At 47.8% G+C, this 17,282-nt stretch overlaps 1 protein-coding gene across 2 annotated transcripts in view; it reads left to right on the plus strand.

The window, feature by feature from the left end:
- Window positions 1–679: 679 nt before the first annotated feature.
- The window catches only part of MTMR14 (myotubularin related protein 14), a 30,753-nt gene continuing 14,150 nt past the window's right edge, over window positions 680–17,282 (plus strand). For both annotated transcript variants that reach the window (XM_058813227.1, XM_058813228.1), the window contains exons 1-13: window positions 680–839; window positions 914–1,059; window positions 5,380–5,488; window positions 6,519–6,594; window positions 7,317–7,377; window positions 7,894–8,016; window positions 8,542–8,615; window positions 11,357–11,427; window positions 12,032–12,106; window positions 14,416–14,482; window positions 15,455–15,540; window positions 15,766–15,842; window positions 16,080–16,116. In XM_058813227.1, the coding sequence (XP_058669210.1) occupies window positions 711–839; window positions 914–1,059; window positions 5,380–5,488; window positions 6,519–6,594; window positions 7,317–7,377; window positions 7,894–8,016; window positions 8,542–8,615; window positions 11,357–11,427; window positions 12,032–12,106; window positions 14,416–14,482; window positions 15,455–15,540; window positions 15,766–15,842; window positions 16,080–16,116 (1,131 nt within the window). In that variant the 5' untranslated portion in view covers window positions 680–710. The remainder of the gene's footprint in view (window positions 840–913; window positions 1,060–5,379; window positions 5,489–6,518; window positions 6,595–7,316; window positions 7,378–7,893; window positions 8,017–8,541; window positions 8,616–11,356; window positions 11,428–12,031; window positions 12,107–14,415; window positions 14,483–15,454; window positions 15,541–15,765; window positions 15,843–16,079; window positions 16,117–17,282) is intronic.

Genomic DNA, 17,282 nt, shown 5'->3' on the forward strand with positions numbered 1-17,282 from the left:
GGCAGGTGCCCGTGAGAAATCCTGCCACCGCCCCGTCAGCATCACAGCCGTCCCAAACCCAGCAGAGACCAAACCGTGTCGGGCCAGTTTCATTCTCAGGCAACGAGATGCACCGCGTTGGCTGCAGTTGAACTCGGCTGTCATTAAATGTTTGTGAAGATTCGCAGCTGATTTGCAAATCAGACAAATGCAGATGACAACCACATTGTGCTCCCCTGCAAGAGCCAAGGAGCCGTGTGCCTCCGGCTGGGCACGGGCACTGCCCGTCACCCTCGGCACGCACAGCCCGGGCTGGCTCCGTGGCACTGCCCGGGCACACGAGCCAGTGCCGTCCTCAGCCGTGTCCGGGCAGCAATACCGCTCACCCCGCAGCTTCTCTGCCACGGCTCAGTGCGTGCGACCACACTGCGGGAGGGGCTTCTTTAACTAAAACCCGTTTAGGGATCCTTTTTTAGGGCAGCGCCGTGGGCACGCCCGCCAACGCCACGGTCGGACCCACTCAGCGAGGCCTGACAGCGTTTGCCGCGTCTCGCTGCGGGTGTAAACGCGGGGCCGCAGCAGAGCCCGGTACCCCCGGAGCGGGCTCGGTACCCCGGGGCGGAGCGCGGCGCGCCCCGATGACGCCGGGAGCGGGCGGAAGGGGCGCGTCGCGGGCGGGCGGAAGCGGCGGGCGGGACGATGGGCCCGAGGCGGCGGTGAGCGGCGCGGGCATGGCGGCGGCGGCGGCCCGCGGCTGCCCCCCGGCGGGCTCCGGGGACCGCTCCCTGGCCGAGCTGCTGCTGGAGTTCTCCCGGGCACAGTACCGCGCCAAGGACGGCGGCGGTGTCGCCGCTGCCAAGGTAAAGGCAGCGGGGCTCGGGGGCGCGGGGAGCGGGGAGCGGCGCGGCGGGCATTGAGAGGTGGCTCTGCGCAGGTGGAGCGGATCGAGCGGCGGTGCCTGGAGCTCTTCGGCCGCGATTATCGCTACAGCGTGATCCCCAACGTGCACGGCGAGGTCTGCGCCCACTATCCGCGGCACATCGTCCTCCTGGAGCGCGACGCCGGCGCCAGCCGTGACCCGTAAGGCCCCCGGTTCCCGTGTCCCGTCCCGGGCAGTGGCGCCCGGCGGAGTTGTTGTCCCGGGGAGCTGCCGCGCCCGGCGCTCCGAGGCTCCCGCCGGCCGGGGAAGCCCTGCGGGCTGCGCTGCGCTAATTATAGCCGGTGGTGTCACCGCTCCCGGGACTCCCCTCGCTGCCTGCCGGGGCTCCCGTGGGGCTCCTCCCAGGGCTCTTGGGCCGCCCTGGGGAAAGCTGCCAAGCTGAACCTGCTACTCGGGGGCTGTGGAGGAAACGGGGGTCCTCCAGGGCAGCACCAGTTCCCATGCATGTGGCCCTGGAGCAAACCTGAGCACAGCCTTGGCTCCTGGTGATTGTTGTGTTGCAGCTTGCCCGAAGGCTCAGGGTTGTGAGCGAGCCTGTGTGATGCTCTCCCCGCCTTGATGAAGTACCTGTGGTCTTGCAGCAGGGCCTCTGATGTGGGAAATTTTAGTCTGCAAATCATCTCGGGGCAGGGGGTCTGATAGGGGCTAGGCAGACAAGACTGCCTAGACAGATACTTCTGTCATTCCAGACCAGGTTCCAGATTATTTTGTCTCTCTCCACCATGGTGAAGGGGTCAGTGGGCACTGAGGTTTAGTGAGCTAATGGGAAACACTTGTTCAGTTTGGTGCACATCTGAGCCAACACATCTCTGGACTTTGACCCACAAATTCAGGATCACGTTGGTCTCGCTTCTGGCTGAGTATGAGCTCCTGCTTCCAGCTCCAACCACAGCCTCTCATTTTTACCTTTTCCTTCAGCAAAACATAATGCAGTTTTGCAGTCTGGACTGTGTGTCCATCACAAGAGTGATGTGTTCAAAAGGAGGGTCAACAAGTCCTTCTCACATGTCCAGCTGCTTTGCCTGAGGAAGGAAAACCATCAGCTGCCGTGTTGACACGTAGGCTGGGTGCTGTAGGAGGGGGTCTTTGGAAACCAGCCACAACTGACTGCCAGGTGGGAGAGCTTCTGCCTGACAGTTGATGAGACTAGAAAAGATTAAACCCCTTGCTGCAAAAAACAGGAAACTGAAGTTTGAAGCTGTTAAGTGTAACTAGGGGAAGCTTTAGGAAAGAGAAACTGAATGCTTCTGCTTTTCCTGCTCTTGCAAGAGGAAAGGATGCTTAATTTTTCTGACAAGTATTCAAAACAAGAGTACTTACACTTGGTGCCCCATTTTCTTCTGTGACCTTTGCAAGCCAGCAGTGACAATTAACTGTATTTATACTGATTCTTGGCAAGTTTTGATTTACTGTCTGAGGGTCACAAAAACAGACTACACTTCCTGATTGCAGCATGATGATTTTTGTAAAAGCTGCCAAGTCATTTTTAGACAAATTTGGGTTTAAGTTTAATCATTTTACTCCTGTGGAATAATTAAGAAGTAGAGACCATTGCACTTCTTGTGTTATGGAAGGAAAGAACCTCTTCCAGTGAGCAGAGCACTCCATCCAGGACTGAGTCTCTTTGGCTGCCTCTTGTGGAACCACAGAATGGTTTGAGTTGGAAGGGATCTTAAAGATCATCCACTTCCAACCCCTACTGCCATGGGCAGGGATAACTTCCACTAGATCAGGTTTCTGTAGGCCCCATCCAACCTGGCCTTGAATGCTCCTGTTTTTATCTTTGTAGTGTTTTTAATCAGCTGGTAAGATCTACTTGAAGCGTCACAACTCCGAGAATACCGAGGTGCTTTGGAAGCAGTTTTCACATGTACAAACTCTTTGCTGTACCATCATTTCTGTCCGTACAGCTGCTTCTGGAGCCATGTGAGGAAACAGCAAAAAATTTATATTTTTTAACCCAAATCAGTTCATTCTGTAGCTGGGCAGCTAGGGGAAGAAAGGACTTTGCTTGATCAAAGTTTGCTAACAGTACTCTGAAATCCAGGCAGGTGCAGGAGGAATTCTGTGTGTTTTGAACCTTTTGCTTTAGATTTTACTCCCATTTATGCTGCATTTAATCACTAATCCTGTAAAAGCATTACACCTGTTCTTCAGAGCAGCTTCCCCCTTGTTACAGGAGTCTTGATACAACTGTGTTTGTTTTACCATGTTCATCTCTTGCATTACTGAGGGTGGTTATTGAAATTAGAAGATCTTAGAGCCTTATTTGTAGCACAGCCATGGCTGCTGGCAGATGGGTCTCTCCAGTGTGTCTGCAGGCTTCCCAAGGAGCAGGGCTGGTGTGCCTGGGAGAGGGGCTCATCCTTGCATGTCCCCAGCAGGGTGCAGGGCTTCCTGCTCACTCTGTCCTGGGCTCCTGCCAAGCTGCTCACACTCATCTGCAGGTGCTGCAGAAACCTCTCCAGGGAAGTGCAGTGAGTGACACCTTTTGTCTTGTCTCAAGTCCCAGAGAGGTGCTTCTCTTATAATTTCTGGTCTTTCGGGTATTTCAGTTTTTCTAACTCTCATCGTCTTGGAAGCAGTGCCGTGGAGCTATTTTGGTAACACTGCATTTAAGTTTTTGTTTTCCTCTATATTTGCTTTTGTAAAGGAAACAAACTGGAGCAGAGGGCAGGATATATCTCTTTAATTGCATGCGTTCATTTTAAAACAGCCCCACAACCAAATCTGTGCATCAGAATCTTTTGAGTTTCAAAATAGTTTGGTCTTGGGAATTATACGTGAAGTCATCTCTTCTCACTCTTGCTCACATTTTCCTGCCTTTCCAATTAGCACCCTCGTGTTCACATTGTTTAAAGAAGATTAGCTTAGGTTTTTGTTCTTTAAATTCTGGTATGTGTCAAAGGTCTTTGGAGCTGAACAGCAAAATAATTGTATATGCAGGAAAACATGAAAAAACTTAAACCACCACTATGAATTCTGAGAACCAAATCCTTCTATTAAAAAAAAAAAAAAGTACTTGGAAGTCTTGTGTTCTGTTTCACTGCTTCTACTGGCACCACCTTGTATAATATTTTCCATAAACAGGTTGATTTCCATTTTAATAATAGGTTATTTTTGTAATCCTTCCCAGAATGGCAGCTGCTGGTACATTGCTCCACACTCTCAGTGATTCTGAAGTTTAGCAACTTTCATTAACTCCATTGTAAAGGTATTAATTTGTTCTTAGGCCAGTGTTGTCCTTTGTGTTTGAGTTCTCCTCCTCTGTTGTGCTCTCCTTCACCCTGATGCACATATTGCTGTGCATCTGCTCATCTTCATCTGCCCTTTCCATCTGACCCTGGTGGTTTCCCTTGCAGCATAGACTCTCCTACTCATCTTCCTGTGCCTCTTCAGGCAGGGGTGGGTCACCAGAATCAGATGCTTTATCTCAGCTGAGAGCCTGTGCTTTGCTCAGCAATGCTGGTACTTCTGCATCTCTAGGGAATTTCCCATGATCTTATTTTTCCCCTTTTTCAGATTTACCATGTGGATAATGTATTAACATCCAGAGATCAGGCAGTTCATCTGCCTCTTACACTGTGCTCCATTACTGGGAAGGCTGCCTGGAAATTCTTGTTAACCATCTCCAGGTGCATAGCCATGCAGTTTTGTATGTCCAGACTTAACCTGGTTTCTAATATATCACTCTGGATGCTTCTTCAATTCCAGCTCTAGTCGTCTTTGCATTGACAGTTCCTCCTTGAGGTCTGTGTAGCTCAGAAGTGAGTGTGGATTCCTGTCAATGTAGGATGATACTTAGACAAACTGGAGCAATTTTAACATGTTTCCAAAATGTCTCCCAATATGAAACACAATTCTATTTTAACTTCAACAAGAAAACCAAACAAAATGTATCTCTGCAGATGCAGCTGACATTAATCTTAAGTACCCTGCTCAACCCACTAGATGATTTAGTTGCTTAATTACCTGGCAACACAAATGCTTGAGGATCACAGAGTGTTCAAGATTTGATTTTCCATTATATTTCTTTTTTTCTTGCATAACTATCCCTCTGATAGTGAATTCACTGTGATGGTAGTGCTGAGCTGGTTTTGAATGGAAAGGTGATAGCAGGGAAAACAGAACATATATTTTTGTAGGCACTGAGTGTCCTTCCCTAGTAATCCACATGTTAGTCTGTGGCAGACCCTACTGGTGGTGCTCATGTTTGCCAGTTCCTGATGGTGCCATCATGTACTGTGCATTGGTCTTTCAAAATAAAGAAAAGGAGACAGAAAAGTGTCCAAATGTTTTGGACAGCAGCAGAAGCAATTCTCAAAGTGTTTTCATGCTTACTAACTTCAGAGCTGACTTCTAGGGGAAGGGATGGGATTGCAGCCCAGGGTTTCTGTGGTGGCTCTGCTGAAAGGTGTGTGAGAAGATGCTCTGTACTGACCTGAGTCTCTGCCCCCTAGGTATGAGAGCACTGTGCAGGTGGGCAAACTGCAGGACCTCATCAACCGGAGTAAGATGGCCAGGTGTAGAGGACGCTTTGTCTGCCCAGTCATTCTGTACAAGGGAAAGGTAAAGTTTCATGGGTTACTTGTGTTTGCTGAGAAAATGACCTTTCTCTCTGCCATTTGAACTGTGCAGCCATGCCTTCAGTCACTTGTCACTTTTCCAAATGGTGTAAAAATCTGTGCTTAGGTGCAAGCAGGCAGCCTGTAGTAGCAGGTAGCGTTTGCTGTCTAGGCTGCATAGGTTGTCTGTAGGCATTTCAGGCTCTTCTCCCCAACCAAATCATGAGCCTTGCACCAAAGGGCTAGCTTTTTCTTTTCTCCTATGTACATCCCTTCTGAAATCCTTATGATATTTGGCATTTCAGAGGGGAAAGATAATTATTGTCCCTGTTTGTCCCTTACTCTTCCCAGCAGCTCTCTTTGAGTAACTTTCCTCTCTCCAGAGAAGTTTCCTTTGTCTATTCCCTTGGGAAGCAAGATTGCATAAATGGTCTTATGAATGTGTGGGCTTGTCTGCATGGGGATCTGTAAGAAAGTGAAATTAGATTCATTTTTATGTGAATTACTTAAACTGTGTTGAAGCCATTTAGGAATAGTCTAATTTAGAATTTAAGTAGCTTAATTCAGTTTTCTCAGTTGAATTTAGAAACACTGTATGAATAGCAAAATCATACCTGTGACAATTTCAATCTGGCTTGACTGAAGCCATTGTGGGCTGCATCTGCTGACCTTTTTTGCAGGGGTGAACTGCCCAGAGTCATCTTGGGACCATCCATAATCTCATCCAGAGGAATGTGGAAATAAGGCTCAAGCAGGGTATTCACAGAGCATGTGTTGCTAACTTGGCAGGAACTGACTGTATTAATGCACTGGAGAACTGGAGATGAAAATATAATTTAAAAACTAGCTACAGATAAAGGCACTTGGGAGTTTGCTGTGTTTGGAGAACTCAATCCTGGACCAGGGTTGAAGGGCAGACAGCTGAGAGGTGATAGCTGTAGATACCAACCTTTCTATGTAACCTGACAGCAAATAGGCATGATAAGGGAAGGACTCCTGGAGCCTGTGTGATTAATAAAAAAATCTTCCTCCAGCATATTTGCAGATCAGCAACACTGGCTGGCTGGGGAGAGCTCTATGGGCGCACTGGCTACAACTACATCTTCTCTGGTGAGTGAGGAGCCATTTGTCACTGTCTGCATGGTGAGGCTGGTCAGTGCTGGGACAGAGCTACACATGAGGGCAAGCTCTTCCCAAAACCAGTGGGAGCTCTAGCATGGGCTGCTTGTATCAGGCTTAGCATAACAGAGCAAAGAATGAAACCTTATGTCCATTTCCAAGCACTGTATACAGGACAGTGCCACACCTCAAAAGAGCCTCAGTGAGGAAAGAGCTTGAGGTTGAAGAGTGAGTTACAGGAAATATATAGGCAAATAAAGGCATCCCAAAGGATTCAGGGTAGCAATTCCCAAACACTGGGGATGGGAATAATGAAGGAAAGAGGATTAGAACTTGCTGTTGCTTGACTAATCATTGGGAATCAGTGCTGCTAATGGTGAGATATACTGGACTCCTCCAGGGAAAGCTCTTCAGGGAGTAGTGGGTGTCTATGGTGTGGGAGCTGAAGCTTGGCTTAAAAAAGCACTGCATACCATTTTTGAGGAGTCCTCTGGCTTTCAGTTATGGGTTTGACCTGCCCAGGTACTTTGCAATGACGAGGAGTGTGGGCTACATTAGAAAACAAGATTTTCAGGAAGAGGAATTATGGGGAACCACACTTAGGTGTGAAGAGAAGGCATTAAGCCATGACCTTTTTGTTTGTATATGTATCTTGTCGGGTTGAGGATCAAGTTGGTTCACAAAAGCTTCACTTCTTAATGCCTTTGTTGCAGGAGGTTCTGATGATGCTTGGGCAGATGCAGAAGACATTTCTGAAGAAGACTCTGTGTTTAGGTTTGTATGAATGATTGGGGTGAGGAAAAGGGAGTTTGCTGACTGGCTCAGCCATTCATTTCTGCTCTTTCCTAGTTTGGGTTTTGGGCACAGGCTTGAGACCCATCAGCAGGCTCAGGGTCTTACATTCCTTGCTTTTGGAAAAGAGTCTTGAGTATTAATGGCTGGCTGAAGCTTGCTAATTTATTTTCAGAGAAAGGGCCGGACACAGGAATATGTAGAGCCATTAAAAATGCATTTGAAGGGTGTGGCTGTGTTTACTTCACCTAAAAGTACATCTTCAGGCTGTAGAAATTGTGTTGTATCTTATGTGTTTGTTGCAGAACAGAGTGAAATGTGGGAAGGGACCATGAGCACAAAGCTTGCAGTGTCAGTTTGCAGAGTCTGACTTGGCTCATGCTCTGCTGCTTATGGCTGGAAGTGGTTCAGGGAAGAACTGTGGCTCATCTGGGAAGAATCAGACTCACCTTGGTCAGTCTTCCATGCTCACCTTGCTTGCCTCATTCTGTCTTGCAGAAATGCAGACTCCCAGCTGTTTGACAAGGTCAGAGGGCACGACATCAAGCTGCTTCGATACCTGTCTGTCCGATACATTTGTGACCTGATGGTGGAAAACAAGAAGGTGAAATTTGGCTTGAAGTGAGTCTGGGTTCTTTTGCTTTTGTGCAGGCTTTGGTTTGCAGCTAGTGTAGCCCTTACCTGTGAATTTGCTGTCAGGTGTGGACTCAGCATCCTGGGAGCAGTCCTTGGAAGAATTCTACAGCAGAATACAGTTGATGCTGTAAAGAAAACCACAAGGTTTTAGGGCACGGAAAACTGTATCAATGGGCAACATAGCTGCTTTCATCTGTCTTCTGCAGTCTGAGTGGCTTTTTCCCTGTAGATCTTATAGTAATGAGACAGTCACCCCTTCAGAAGGGAGGCAGCAACGGAGCCCTCTGTGCATAGGAACAGAGAGAGCTGTTTCTTCCACTTATCTTAGAGAAAAGCCTTAGTGATTTTGGGCTGTACCTATTTATGTGGATGTGTTGAGTAAGTTCTGCCCCTGCTCGCAGCTGAGTCAAGTCATAACCCAGGGAGATGCAACAGGTAGATTTTTGGGTGCTGGTGTCTGTGCAAAAAACACTCTGTAAATATCTGCTGTTCTCCTTTTGTCCTGTGCAGTGTGACGTCTTCTGAGAAGGTGGATAAAGCTCAACGTTATGCTGATTTCACACTTCTCTCCATCCCATATCCAGGTACAGGAATGATGTCCAGAGGGATTCACAAGGGACAGGTGACAGTCTGTTTCTGGGCACTGGGAAATAACTCTGGGTGTGTATATGTAAATGACCATGACTTGCTGAATGTTTCCTGTGTTCCTTCTGGAGAAAAACTCCTTTAAGTTGAGAACAGTGCAATGAACTGGATGCTCTGGCAGTGAGTCAGCATTAGGCACTCTTTGAGGTGGCAAAATAATTTCCCAGCAGTCCTTATTAATTCAAGCACAGAGGAAAAGTCCCAGAGGTGGAGCTGGTTAAGATGGCCTTTGACACCTCTGCAACTCTAAACTACTACTTGATGCAAAATACATATCTTGTTCTTTGTTATGTAAAGACCCAATTCTTAAGGGTAATTTCTAGTCTGGTGTTCCAGAGCTCCACTGTAAGAAATCCTCAGTGCTTGCAGAAGAGTTCACCTGAGCCTGCAGTGTTCAACAGAGGCAGCCCTTTGCAGCCTGTCTCCTTGGCTATATCCATCCCTGTGCCTAGCAACCACTGCTGGGTCACTCACTCTTACTGATGAACTGAATATTCCTGCTGCCTGCTGATGTCAGGCTTGGCGACAGGATCAGATGGGAGGCTGCTGTGCTGAGGTCTGTCTGCAGACTCTCCTTTCTCCCTAATGCACAAAGAAAGGGAGAGGAGAAAAAAACCAGCAAAACTCTGGTGGCTGATCCAGACCCAGACTTCCATGATTGCTAGTTATTGCTCTTAAAGATTTTTTTGAAGGTATATTTCCTTTTATACAGAAATTAGTGACAATTCATAGAAGCCGCGTGAATATTTTTATCGAGTTTGCCATGCAGGTTGCCAGGTATACAGAAATAAGAGTATTACTGCTTTCTGTAGTACATAACACGGATACGTGTTGCTGCTGCCCTCATCAGCAGACTTGGAACATGACAAAGACTGTGTACACAGGTCTTATGTAGGGCTGTAAGGAATGAAGAAGTGACTCTATAGGGTTAAACTGCAGAGTTGTTTCTGTGTGGGGATCTGCATATGGTAAGCAATATTATTCAGTGGTGGTCCTTCCCCTTCTACCCTCTGGGACAGCTGATTTCTTTTAGCAGCTCTTCACTGCCACACTAGAGATAAACCTTATAAAACTGCAAATACTCCCTGCAGATGTTGCCTGATTTCAGCAGAGCTGGTCCATGGGGGAATGTTGTCATTCTGTTAAATCTAAGGCATACACATCTAAGGATCAGCAACCCCTCTAGTGACTGGCCAAATGCTGTGATACATTCTTATTGATGTGTCCAGGGTTGCACTGAAAGAATTTATGTTTTGTAATTTGTTTCTGAAGTTATTCTGAGATCCTTTTGCCTTAGGTGAGCAAGGCAGTGTCCAAACAGAGTCATAGAATTGTTGTGGTTGGAAAAGACCTTTAAGATAATTGAGTCCAGTTGTTAACTCAGTGCTGCCCAGTCCCCTAGTAAGCCATGTCCCTGAGTGCCACATCTACCTGTCTTTTAAATACCTCCAGGGCTGGTGACTCCACTCCTTGCAGAGGGTGCACTTGATCCCCTCATCCAGGTCATCAGTTAATATATTAAACAGGCCCCAATACTGAACCCTGGGGAACACCACAAAACCTGGGGATCAGATAGCAACTGGATTTAACTCTGTTCACCACCACTCTTTGGGCTCAGCCATCCAGACAGATTTTACCAAGTGAAGAGTGAGAACTGTCTGGAGTGAAAGACTTGAGTTAAAATTGGGTGTCTGTAGAAGCTTTTGGTATTTGTGGATGCCAACACTTATGCCATAATCCCCCATTCTTTGCACGAAGTCATTGTCTAATTGGAGTTAAATCTCAACTGACAGACTGTGTCCTGACTGCATATTTGAGGATTAGTCCTATCCTTGCACAGATTCTTCCCTTAATTTTTTTTCCATTGAAGTTACTTGTGACTTGCAGGGTGGGAATCTCTCTCCATATCTGTGCCTGCCACAGGGGTGTCTGGGTGCTGTGGCACTGCTGAGGTGTGCACAGCACGCTGGCAGAGGTATTTTCTGTCGCCTGCAGGCAGCTGCAGTGCTAATGGTGCTGCTCAGCTGTGACTAAGTGACTGCGGCTTGCAGCAGAGACTTCAAATGGTTGTTTGAGAAGAGCTGAGCCAAAGGACACACTTCAGTAGAGGAGGGCTTGAGGGACAGCTTGGAAGTGGTTATGTACCTCCTTCCTTCAGATAGGGTAAATCCCATGTTGGAAAGAGAAGACTTAAATGTGAGAGAAATCAAGCCCCCTCTGACAGAGCCCTTTCTTGTTGCCTGCAGCAGATGCCCTGTGAAAATTGGCTTTCCCTGGGGCTCTGCCAGCACCTTCTTTTGGTGGCTCCTTCTCACTCAGCATGTCAAGCTGATGCCTTAGATCTGTGCAGAAGTCCAAGGCCCTGCAAAACAAAGCACCTTGCTGAAACCTTTTGTTCAGGAAAAAATTAAATCAGTCCCTCAAGCTCCCCGTTTGCTGTAGCTGGAGTTTGCCCTTTGCTGTGTGAGTGTCTGTACTGCTGAGTGCCCTGGGCTGTTGTTGCTGGAGGCCGTGCTGCACAGTGTACTGAGGATTACTGCTCTTCTCTTCCCACAGGCAGCAGTTTTGATTGGTTTGGATTTCTGGAGCCTGGGGCTGCCAGCACTCCTAGTCCCACAGGCACTTCACTAGTTAGATACCAGTTAGCTGAATCGTTGTTCATTATCTCCTTTTATTGCAGGCTGTGAATTTTTTAAGGACTACAAAGACCGGGATTATACAGCTGAAGGTCTCATATTTAACTGGAAACAGGTACATGGATGTTACAAAATGGAGAGCTGTGTGTTTTACTGGGTTTAAGTCTTGCCTCCCAGTTCCTCAGTGATGGTCTGTATGTCATGTGCCTATTTCTAGTCACAAGGAGGAAATCAGCAGGACAAACAAAACAGATACGGAATGTACTAAATTATTGATTGTAAAATTAATATGTAAGATAAATTAATCATTATCCTGAAGTCTAGGATGCTCGACCTCTCATGGAAGATACGGATTGCTCCCAGTTTTGAATTCTGACCTTATTGATAGCCTTGGTTCTCAGTTCTGAACTGCCTTCAGACAGTTCACTTTTTGTCTCCTCCTGAGAGGATGGTTGAGTGGGGCAGTCTTATAGAAATTCAGACTAATATGCCCAGCTTTCACTGTTGGGAGCACATAAAAGCTCCTCTGGTCCATTAGTCGTTCCAAGAGTCTGAGTTTATTCTTACCTCTTCAGGACTTTGCATCCAAAGATGCTTTGCTGAGATGTTTTCTTCTCATGCACCATTTGGCATTTGTTGTCTTGGGTTTTTTTTTTCTGGAACTCAGTCCCTTTGAGTCGTGACTTTTCTCTGACCAGCTGTGTCTGGGTTTTTTACAGGACTATGTAGATGCTCCATTAAATATCCCAGTCTCTCTGACCCAGTCTCTGAATATTGATTGGAGCGAGTACCAGGTGAGCAAAGTGGATGTCTCTGTGGGAGGTCAGGGATGCATTCAGGAAGGATCAGGAGAGGTTTGAAATCTGACTTGCTCCTATTGCTGTAATCTGGCTCACTTCATAGCATCCCAGTGGGGGCAAGGCTGCTTGACAGTTCAGAGCAGTGGAAATCCTGTACCCAAAAGCTCTGGGGCTTGCTGTGCCCCAAGGCAGCTGACTGTAAAGTCAAACCTTTTTTGTAGCTTTCAAAAATTTGCAATCCATTAGGGAGATAGGTTGTTAACAAAGGTAAGGAACAAGACAGGAAACAAAGCAGTATTACCTGTTCTCAGTCTCAGCTCAACATGGGCCTGCCCTGGGCAGACTGCCTTGGCTGTGGGAAGTCTTGAGAGAGACTCCTCTGTGGGCAGAGCCAAGGGCACCTTCTTCATGGGCATGCAAGGTGCCTTCCTATGGGAGAGGAGCAGATAATCATAACTGGCCATGGCAGGTCTCACTCTGTACTATGGACAGCGTGGCAAACAGTAATTGAACTCTTCTGTTTGCTCAAGCTTCAAAGTCTACCTTTGTTCACAACAGGGAGTATCACCTTATAGTACTGATTAGTATGCTCAATTTCACACGTCAGTGGATCTGCTGGGTTTTGTGGGGATTGACTGTGCTGGAGCATGTCACATTATTGTGCCCTGTGGCTGGAAGCACCAGCGAACCAGCAGAGCTCCCTGTGCTGGGCCACTGTTTGTTGTCAGTGATGTAAATATTGTTTAAGTGCCAGCATAAGCAGAATCACAGAAATGTTGAAGCAGAACTAATAGAAGTAGAGCTCGTGTATGGCTAGAAACTTGTTCACTAGAATACTGAGCAGCCCGTATTTTAAAAAGGATATTAAAAATTGAAGAGGGTGTAATAAATAGATGCAGAAATTATTTGAGGCCTGGAGAACATGCTTCACTCAAAACTGAAGTTCTCAGTCTGTTTAGCGCTAATCACTAAGGTGATTAATGTGTAAGTACATTTTTAGGGAGAAAATAGTAATTCTAAAGCACTCTTCAATCTGGGGAAGAGGAGCTGCACAGGAAGCAATATCTGCATCTGAAATCAAGCCTTCAGATAAGGACAAGCAGTCTTGCATATTACTTTTGAGGATAATCTGCTGGAACATGCTGCCAAAGGAGTAATGAGCTGTCACCCCTATTTGAGATGTTTCTCTGGGCAAAGATGTTGCCAAGTGCAAGCCTCAGGCTTTACGTGGGGCAACTGAAGAAAACTTTTTGGTTCATGATACAGAGAGATCAGACTGGATAATTGGATGATGCCTTCTAAAATAAGCAGAAGATGGATTGAATTGGGCAGATAAAAGATTTTGTAATTATGTGTTTTTCTGCTGCAGGCTGACTGTGTTCCCCGTTTCCCTAATGTTTTGTGGCTCTGCAGGCTCCATGGCTGAGCAATATGCTCTGTGTCTGACTCTAGTCTTCAGTGTGGTTACACACAGATGTGCACACATGCAGGCACACAGCAAGGGTTCTGTTGCTTGTGGTCTCATGTCACTTGCACCACTAACACTTCTGCCATGAAATGTGTCCCACTCTGCTTTTTTCCTTGCCAGTGCTATCTTATTTCCCTTGAGCTAGTCCTGATTCTGATCAAACCACTGAATTCCCCTGCATCTGCTCGTGACATGATGGTCAAGTGACAAGCTTGGGTTTGTTCTGATGTTCTTCACCTGCCTGTCCTGTAATACTGGAGTTCTCTTGAGTTCAGAGCCCTTCTGTAGTTCTGCTGCTGCTTGAGGGTTACTGAAGAAGTCTGGTGCCTGTCTGGAGGGTGGGTGAGGGTCAGCAGCCAGCTGGGAACATTTTCAAGGACCACAGAGTTTTGAACAAAGTGCTTGGGTTGTGGGAACAGCCCTCTGGCCTTGGCCTGCTCATCCCATTGTGCTGCTGGTGTTGCACACGTGGCTGGAATGTGGCTCAGCCACTTGGAAAAGTGCACGTGTGCAGAACTGGGCCGGTGCTCTGCAGGTGTTTGCTGCCTCTCTGAGCAGGGGCTGCTTGCAGCTTTGGGGCTGCAGGCAAAGCAGCTCCTCTGCCAGCCAGGAAGACAGGAGAGATGCCCTTTTATTGTTTTGTTTGTCTACCTGTTATCTTGTCCCAGAGTGCCTTTTGCAGAGAATGGGGAGATTGATACAAAGGGGAAGTCTGTCACTTTGAGGAATGGCCATGTGGTTATTTCTGCTTTGCTGCTGTTCTGGATAGAGCAGCTCTGAACTGCAGAGCAGCCTTTGGCTGTGACCCTCACCATCAACATTCCTCTTCCTGCAGAGCTGGGACCTCGTACAGCAGACACAGAACTACCTGAAGCTGCTGATCTCCATTATCAATAGTGATGGTAAGGCAAACTCCTTGCTCTCTGCAGTGGAACTGGAGCAGCCACTGTCCCTGAAGAACAGCTGATGGTATCAGTGCCACTGTGGATCAACCCCCAGTACAGAAGTCACTTTTAATTCAAAACAGGGTGATGGTCCTACCATCTCAGAACTCCAACTGCCCTCTTAGAGAGGGACTTGCTGATTCCTTGAAAACCCTTTCCTCCTGAATATGAAGGGATATCTGAAAACTTAGCCTATTGTTTTAGTACTTTAAACCTGAAGAGAAGGAACCTCGTGTCTTTGCTTTTTGATTCTTGTTTTGCTGGTTACCTGTGTTTTGTCTCACCAACACAGGATCTCATTTGGTGCCTGTTTAAGAGCCCCTTCCACCCCCTTTCACCATGGACACTCCACCTCTTTGAGGAGTATCTCTTGCCCTGTGTGGCATCCCATTCCCTCTGGGCACTGTGACCTAGCAATGATGGATGGAGCCATGGCTGGCTCTGACAGCATGGCCAGCTATAGTCTCCTGCAGTAGCTGTGTTGGGACACACTGCAGATTTTCTGTAGGGTGTAGGATTTGTGCCTTGTGTGTGCCTCTGCTCAGTGTGCAGTAGGAAGAGTAGTGAGACTGAAAAAAATGTTCAGTTGAAGCTGTTTTCTCACCAGTGTAGGAATAGATTGTGATAGTGGGTTACAGCTGGGGAGGTGTATGTTCAGGGTAGTAAAGTTATGTTCATACCTAATGACTTTGTGTCCTGAGCAGCTGTCAGGACCAGGACAGCACATCAGCTGGTGCCGCTGACAGCCCAGGACACTCTGAGCAATTGGCTGGCTGCTGGATTTAAGACACAATGTTCTGGCTGAGCTCTGCTCTTGAGCCTGGTCTGTGGGTACAGAGAGTAGCTTGTCTCTATAGATTTGCTGTAAAGAAATCATTCCTTTCGTTGCAACATCCTTTTTTTCCCTTCTCCTTCCTGCCCCTGGAGCAGATGACAGCGGGCTCCTGGTGCACTGTATATCCGGCTGGGACCGAACGCCTCTCTTCATCTCCTTACTGCGCCTCTCCTTGTGGGCCGTGAGTACCTGGTTGCCTCCTCTGATTCTGGGCCTGATTGCTTGGAGGGTGAGTGACTGTCACCAGGCAGTGGTGGTGGAGCTGTTAATGTTCCTTCAGACGTGCTGTCACAGGCAGGTAGAGGAAGATGGGCACCCTGGATCACCGTGACAGTTTTCAGCAGATCATGAATTCCCAAGTTCTGGTCCCCAGGGCTGCTGCCTGAAGGCTTTGTTTGCTTTGCAGGATGGGCTGATCCACACGTCCCTTGATCCATCTGAGATTCTCTACCTGACAGTGGCCTATGACTGGTTTCTCTTTGGGTAGGCATGATAAGTTTTACTCACGTGTGCATCGCTGTGCAATGGGGGAGAAACCTTGAGAGGTCATTTTATGTTTTTTCACAGACAAAAGTTGATGTTTGAGCAGTCCCAATGAGCTGGGACAAGAAGGGCTGATGCCTTTTTTTTTACCTGAGCTCAGGCATCTGGCTGTTCTTGACAGCTTGTGCTCTTGTGCTGATTCTGACCTGTGACTGAGCTTCCCTTGCTCTCTTTCAGGCACATGCTAGTTGATCGACTCAGTAAAGGAGAAGAGGTGAGTGTTGGTCTGGGGCAGTGGCTGAGCACTGCTTTGTGTTCTCAGGATAGCTGTTTATGGTAGCAGCATTCACTGCCTGCTCCTGGTAGTATCAGTGGTGTGGCTGGGCTCTAAAAAGATTTTTCAGGTGCTGGAAATACAAGGTAAGAGCCTCGCCCTGTCACTTTGTGATGCATAAGTTGTGGGGTTACTTCTCTCTCAGGCTGCAGTTTTGTTGGGGGGTGTCACTCCTGCCAGTTTCTCTCCTGTGCCATTAGTGTTCAGGCCCCACATCAGAGAGTGCTAGGACTTGCTGTTCAGCTCAGCAGTGAGAAGGATGCTTAAGGTGTGTGACTCCTTGAAAATAAAGCTGGATAGTCTTGTGTGCTTTTCCTGAGTGCCAGCCCTCCTGCCTGGGTGCTGCAGCTGCATGTGGCTTGCATGTCATCACAGGCTCATGGAGCAGCTTGTGCTGGTTCTGGTTTGTGAGTTTGGTGGGATGTGTCTGTGGGTGCACATGTGGGCCTGGAGGACACTAAAAATTAGTGGAAGGAATTCTCTTCAAAATCTTTTGCTGTTGAACAACAAGAACAGATTGTTCTGACTATCGTTGCAGTATAGTGCGCTATCATTTCTGAGTAGAAAAGAAATGGGGTGTTTGTCTAACCCTGTTGCTATTCGCTTGCTCCTTGGACTCTCACCTTACTAAGGAATCTTCTGCCTTCAAACAGCAGAGACACAACTTTGGCCTATTTTCCATCTTTCAGGGCTACAGAATCCCCTGAAAGAGTCAGTATCATTCCTCCTATTCGTTCCTTTCCTGGAGTTCTGCTGGCTCAAGCCTGAGAGCTCTGCTCTGGTGCCTGCTTGGTCATGGGTGGAGTCAGTATCTGCAGCAGGAGAGGGGGTGCCTGGCTGCCTCTGACACTGCCTGCTCCCCACTTCTCCCAGGAGAAGGGCACAGCTCTGCAGGGGTGGGTGAGGTGGCAGAGGCACAGTGTGGTGAGTGATGCAGAGCACACTGGGGTGTGGCAGGGCAGGAGCTTGGGGCCACAAATGCTGTGGTACCTCATGCTTCCAGAGGTGGTACTGGTCTGCTGCTGAGGTGGAGCATGTGGCTCTAACCGTGCAAGTCCTGCTGGGTTTGCTGCTCACCTGGGTGTATAAGCAGCTGCTGCCATCTC

Source organism: Ammospiza caudacuta, chromosome 12 (assembly GCF_027887145.1).
Source record: "Ammospiza caudacuta isolate bAmmCau1 chromosome 12, bAmmCau1.pri, whole genome shotgun sequence".
NCBI lineage: Eukaryota > Metazoa > Chordata > Aves > Passeriformes > Passerellidae > Ammospiza > Ammospiza caudacuta.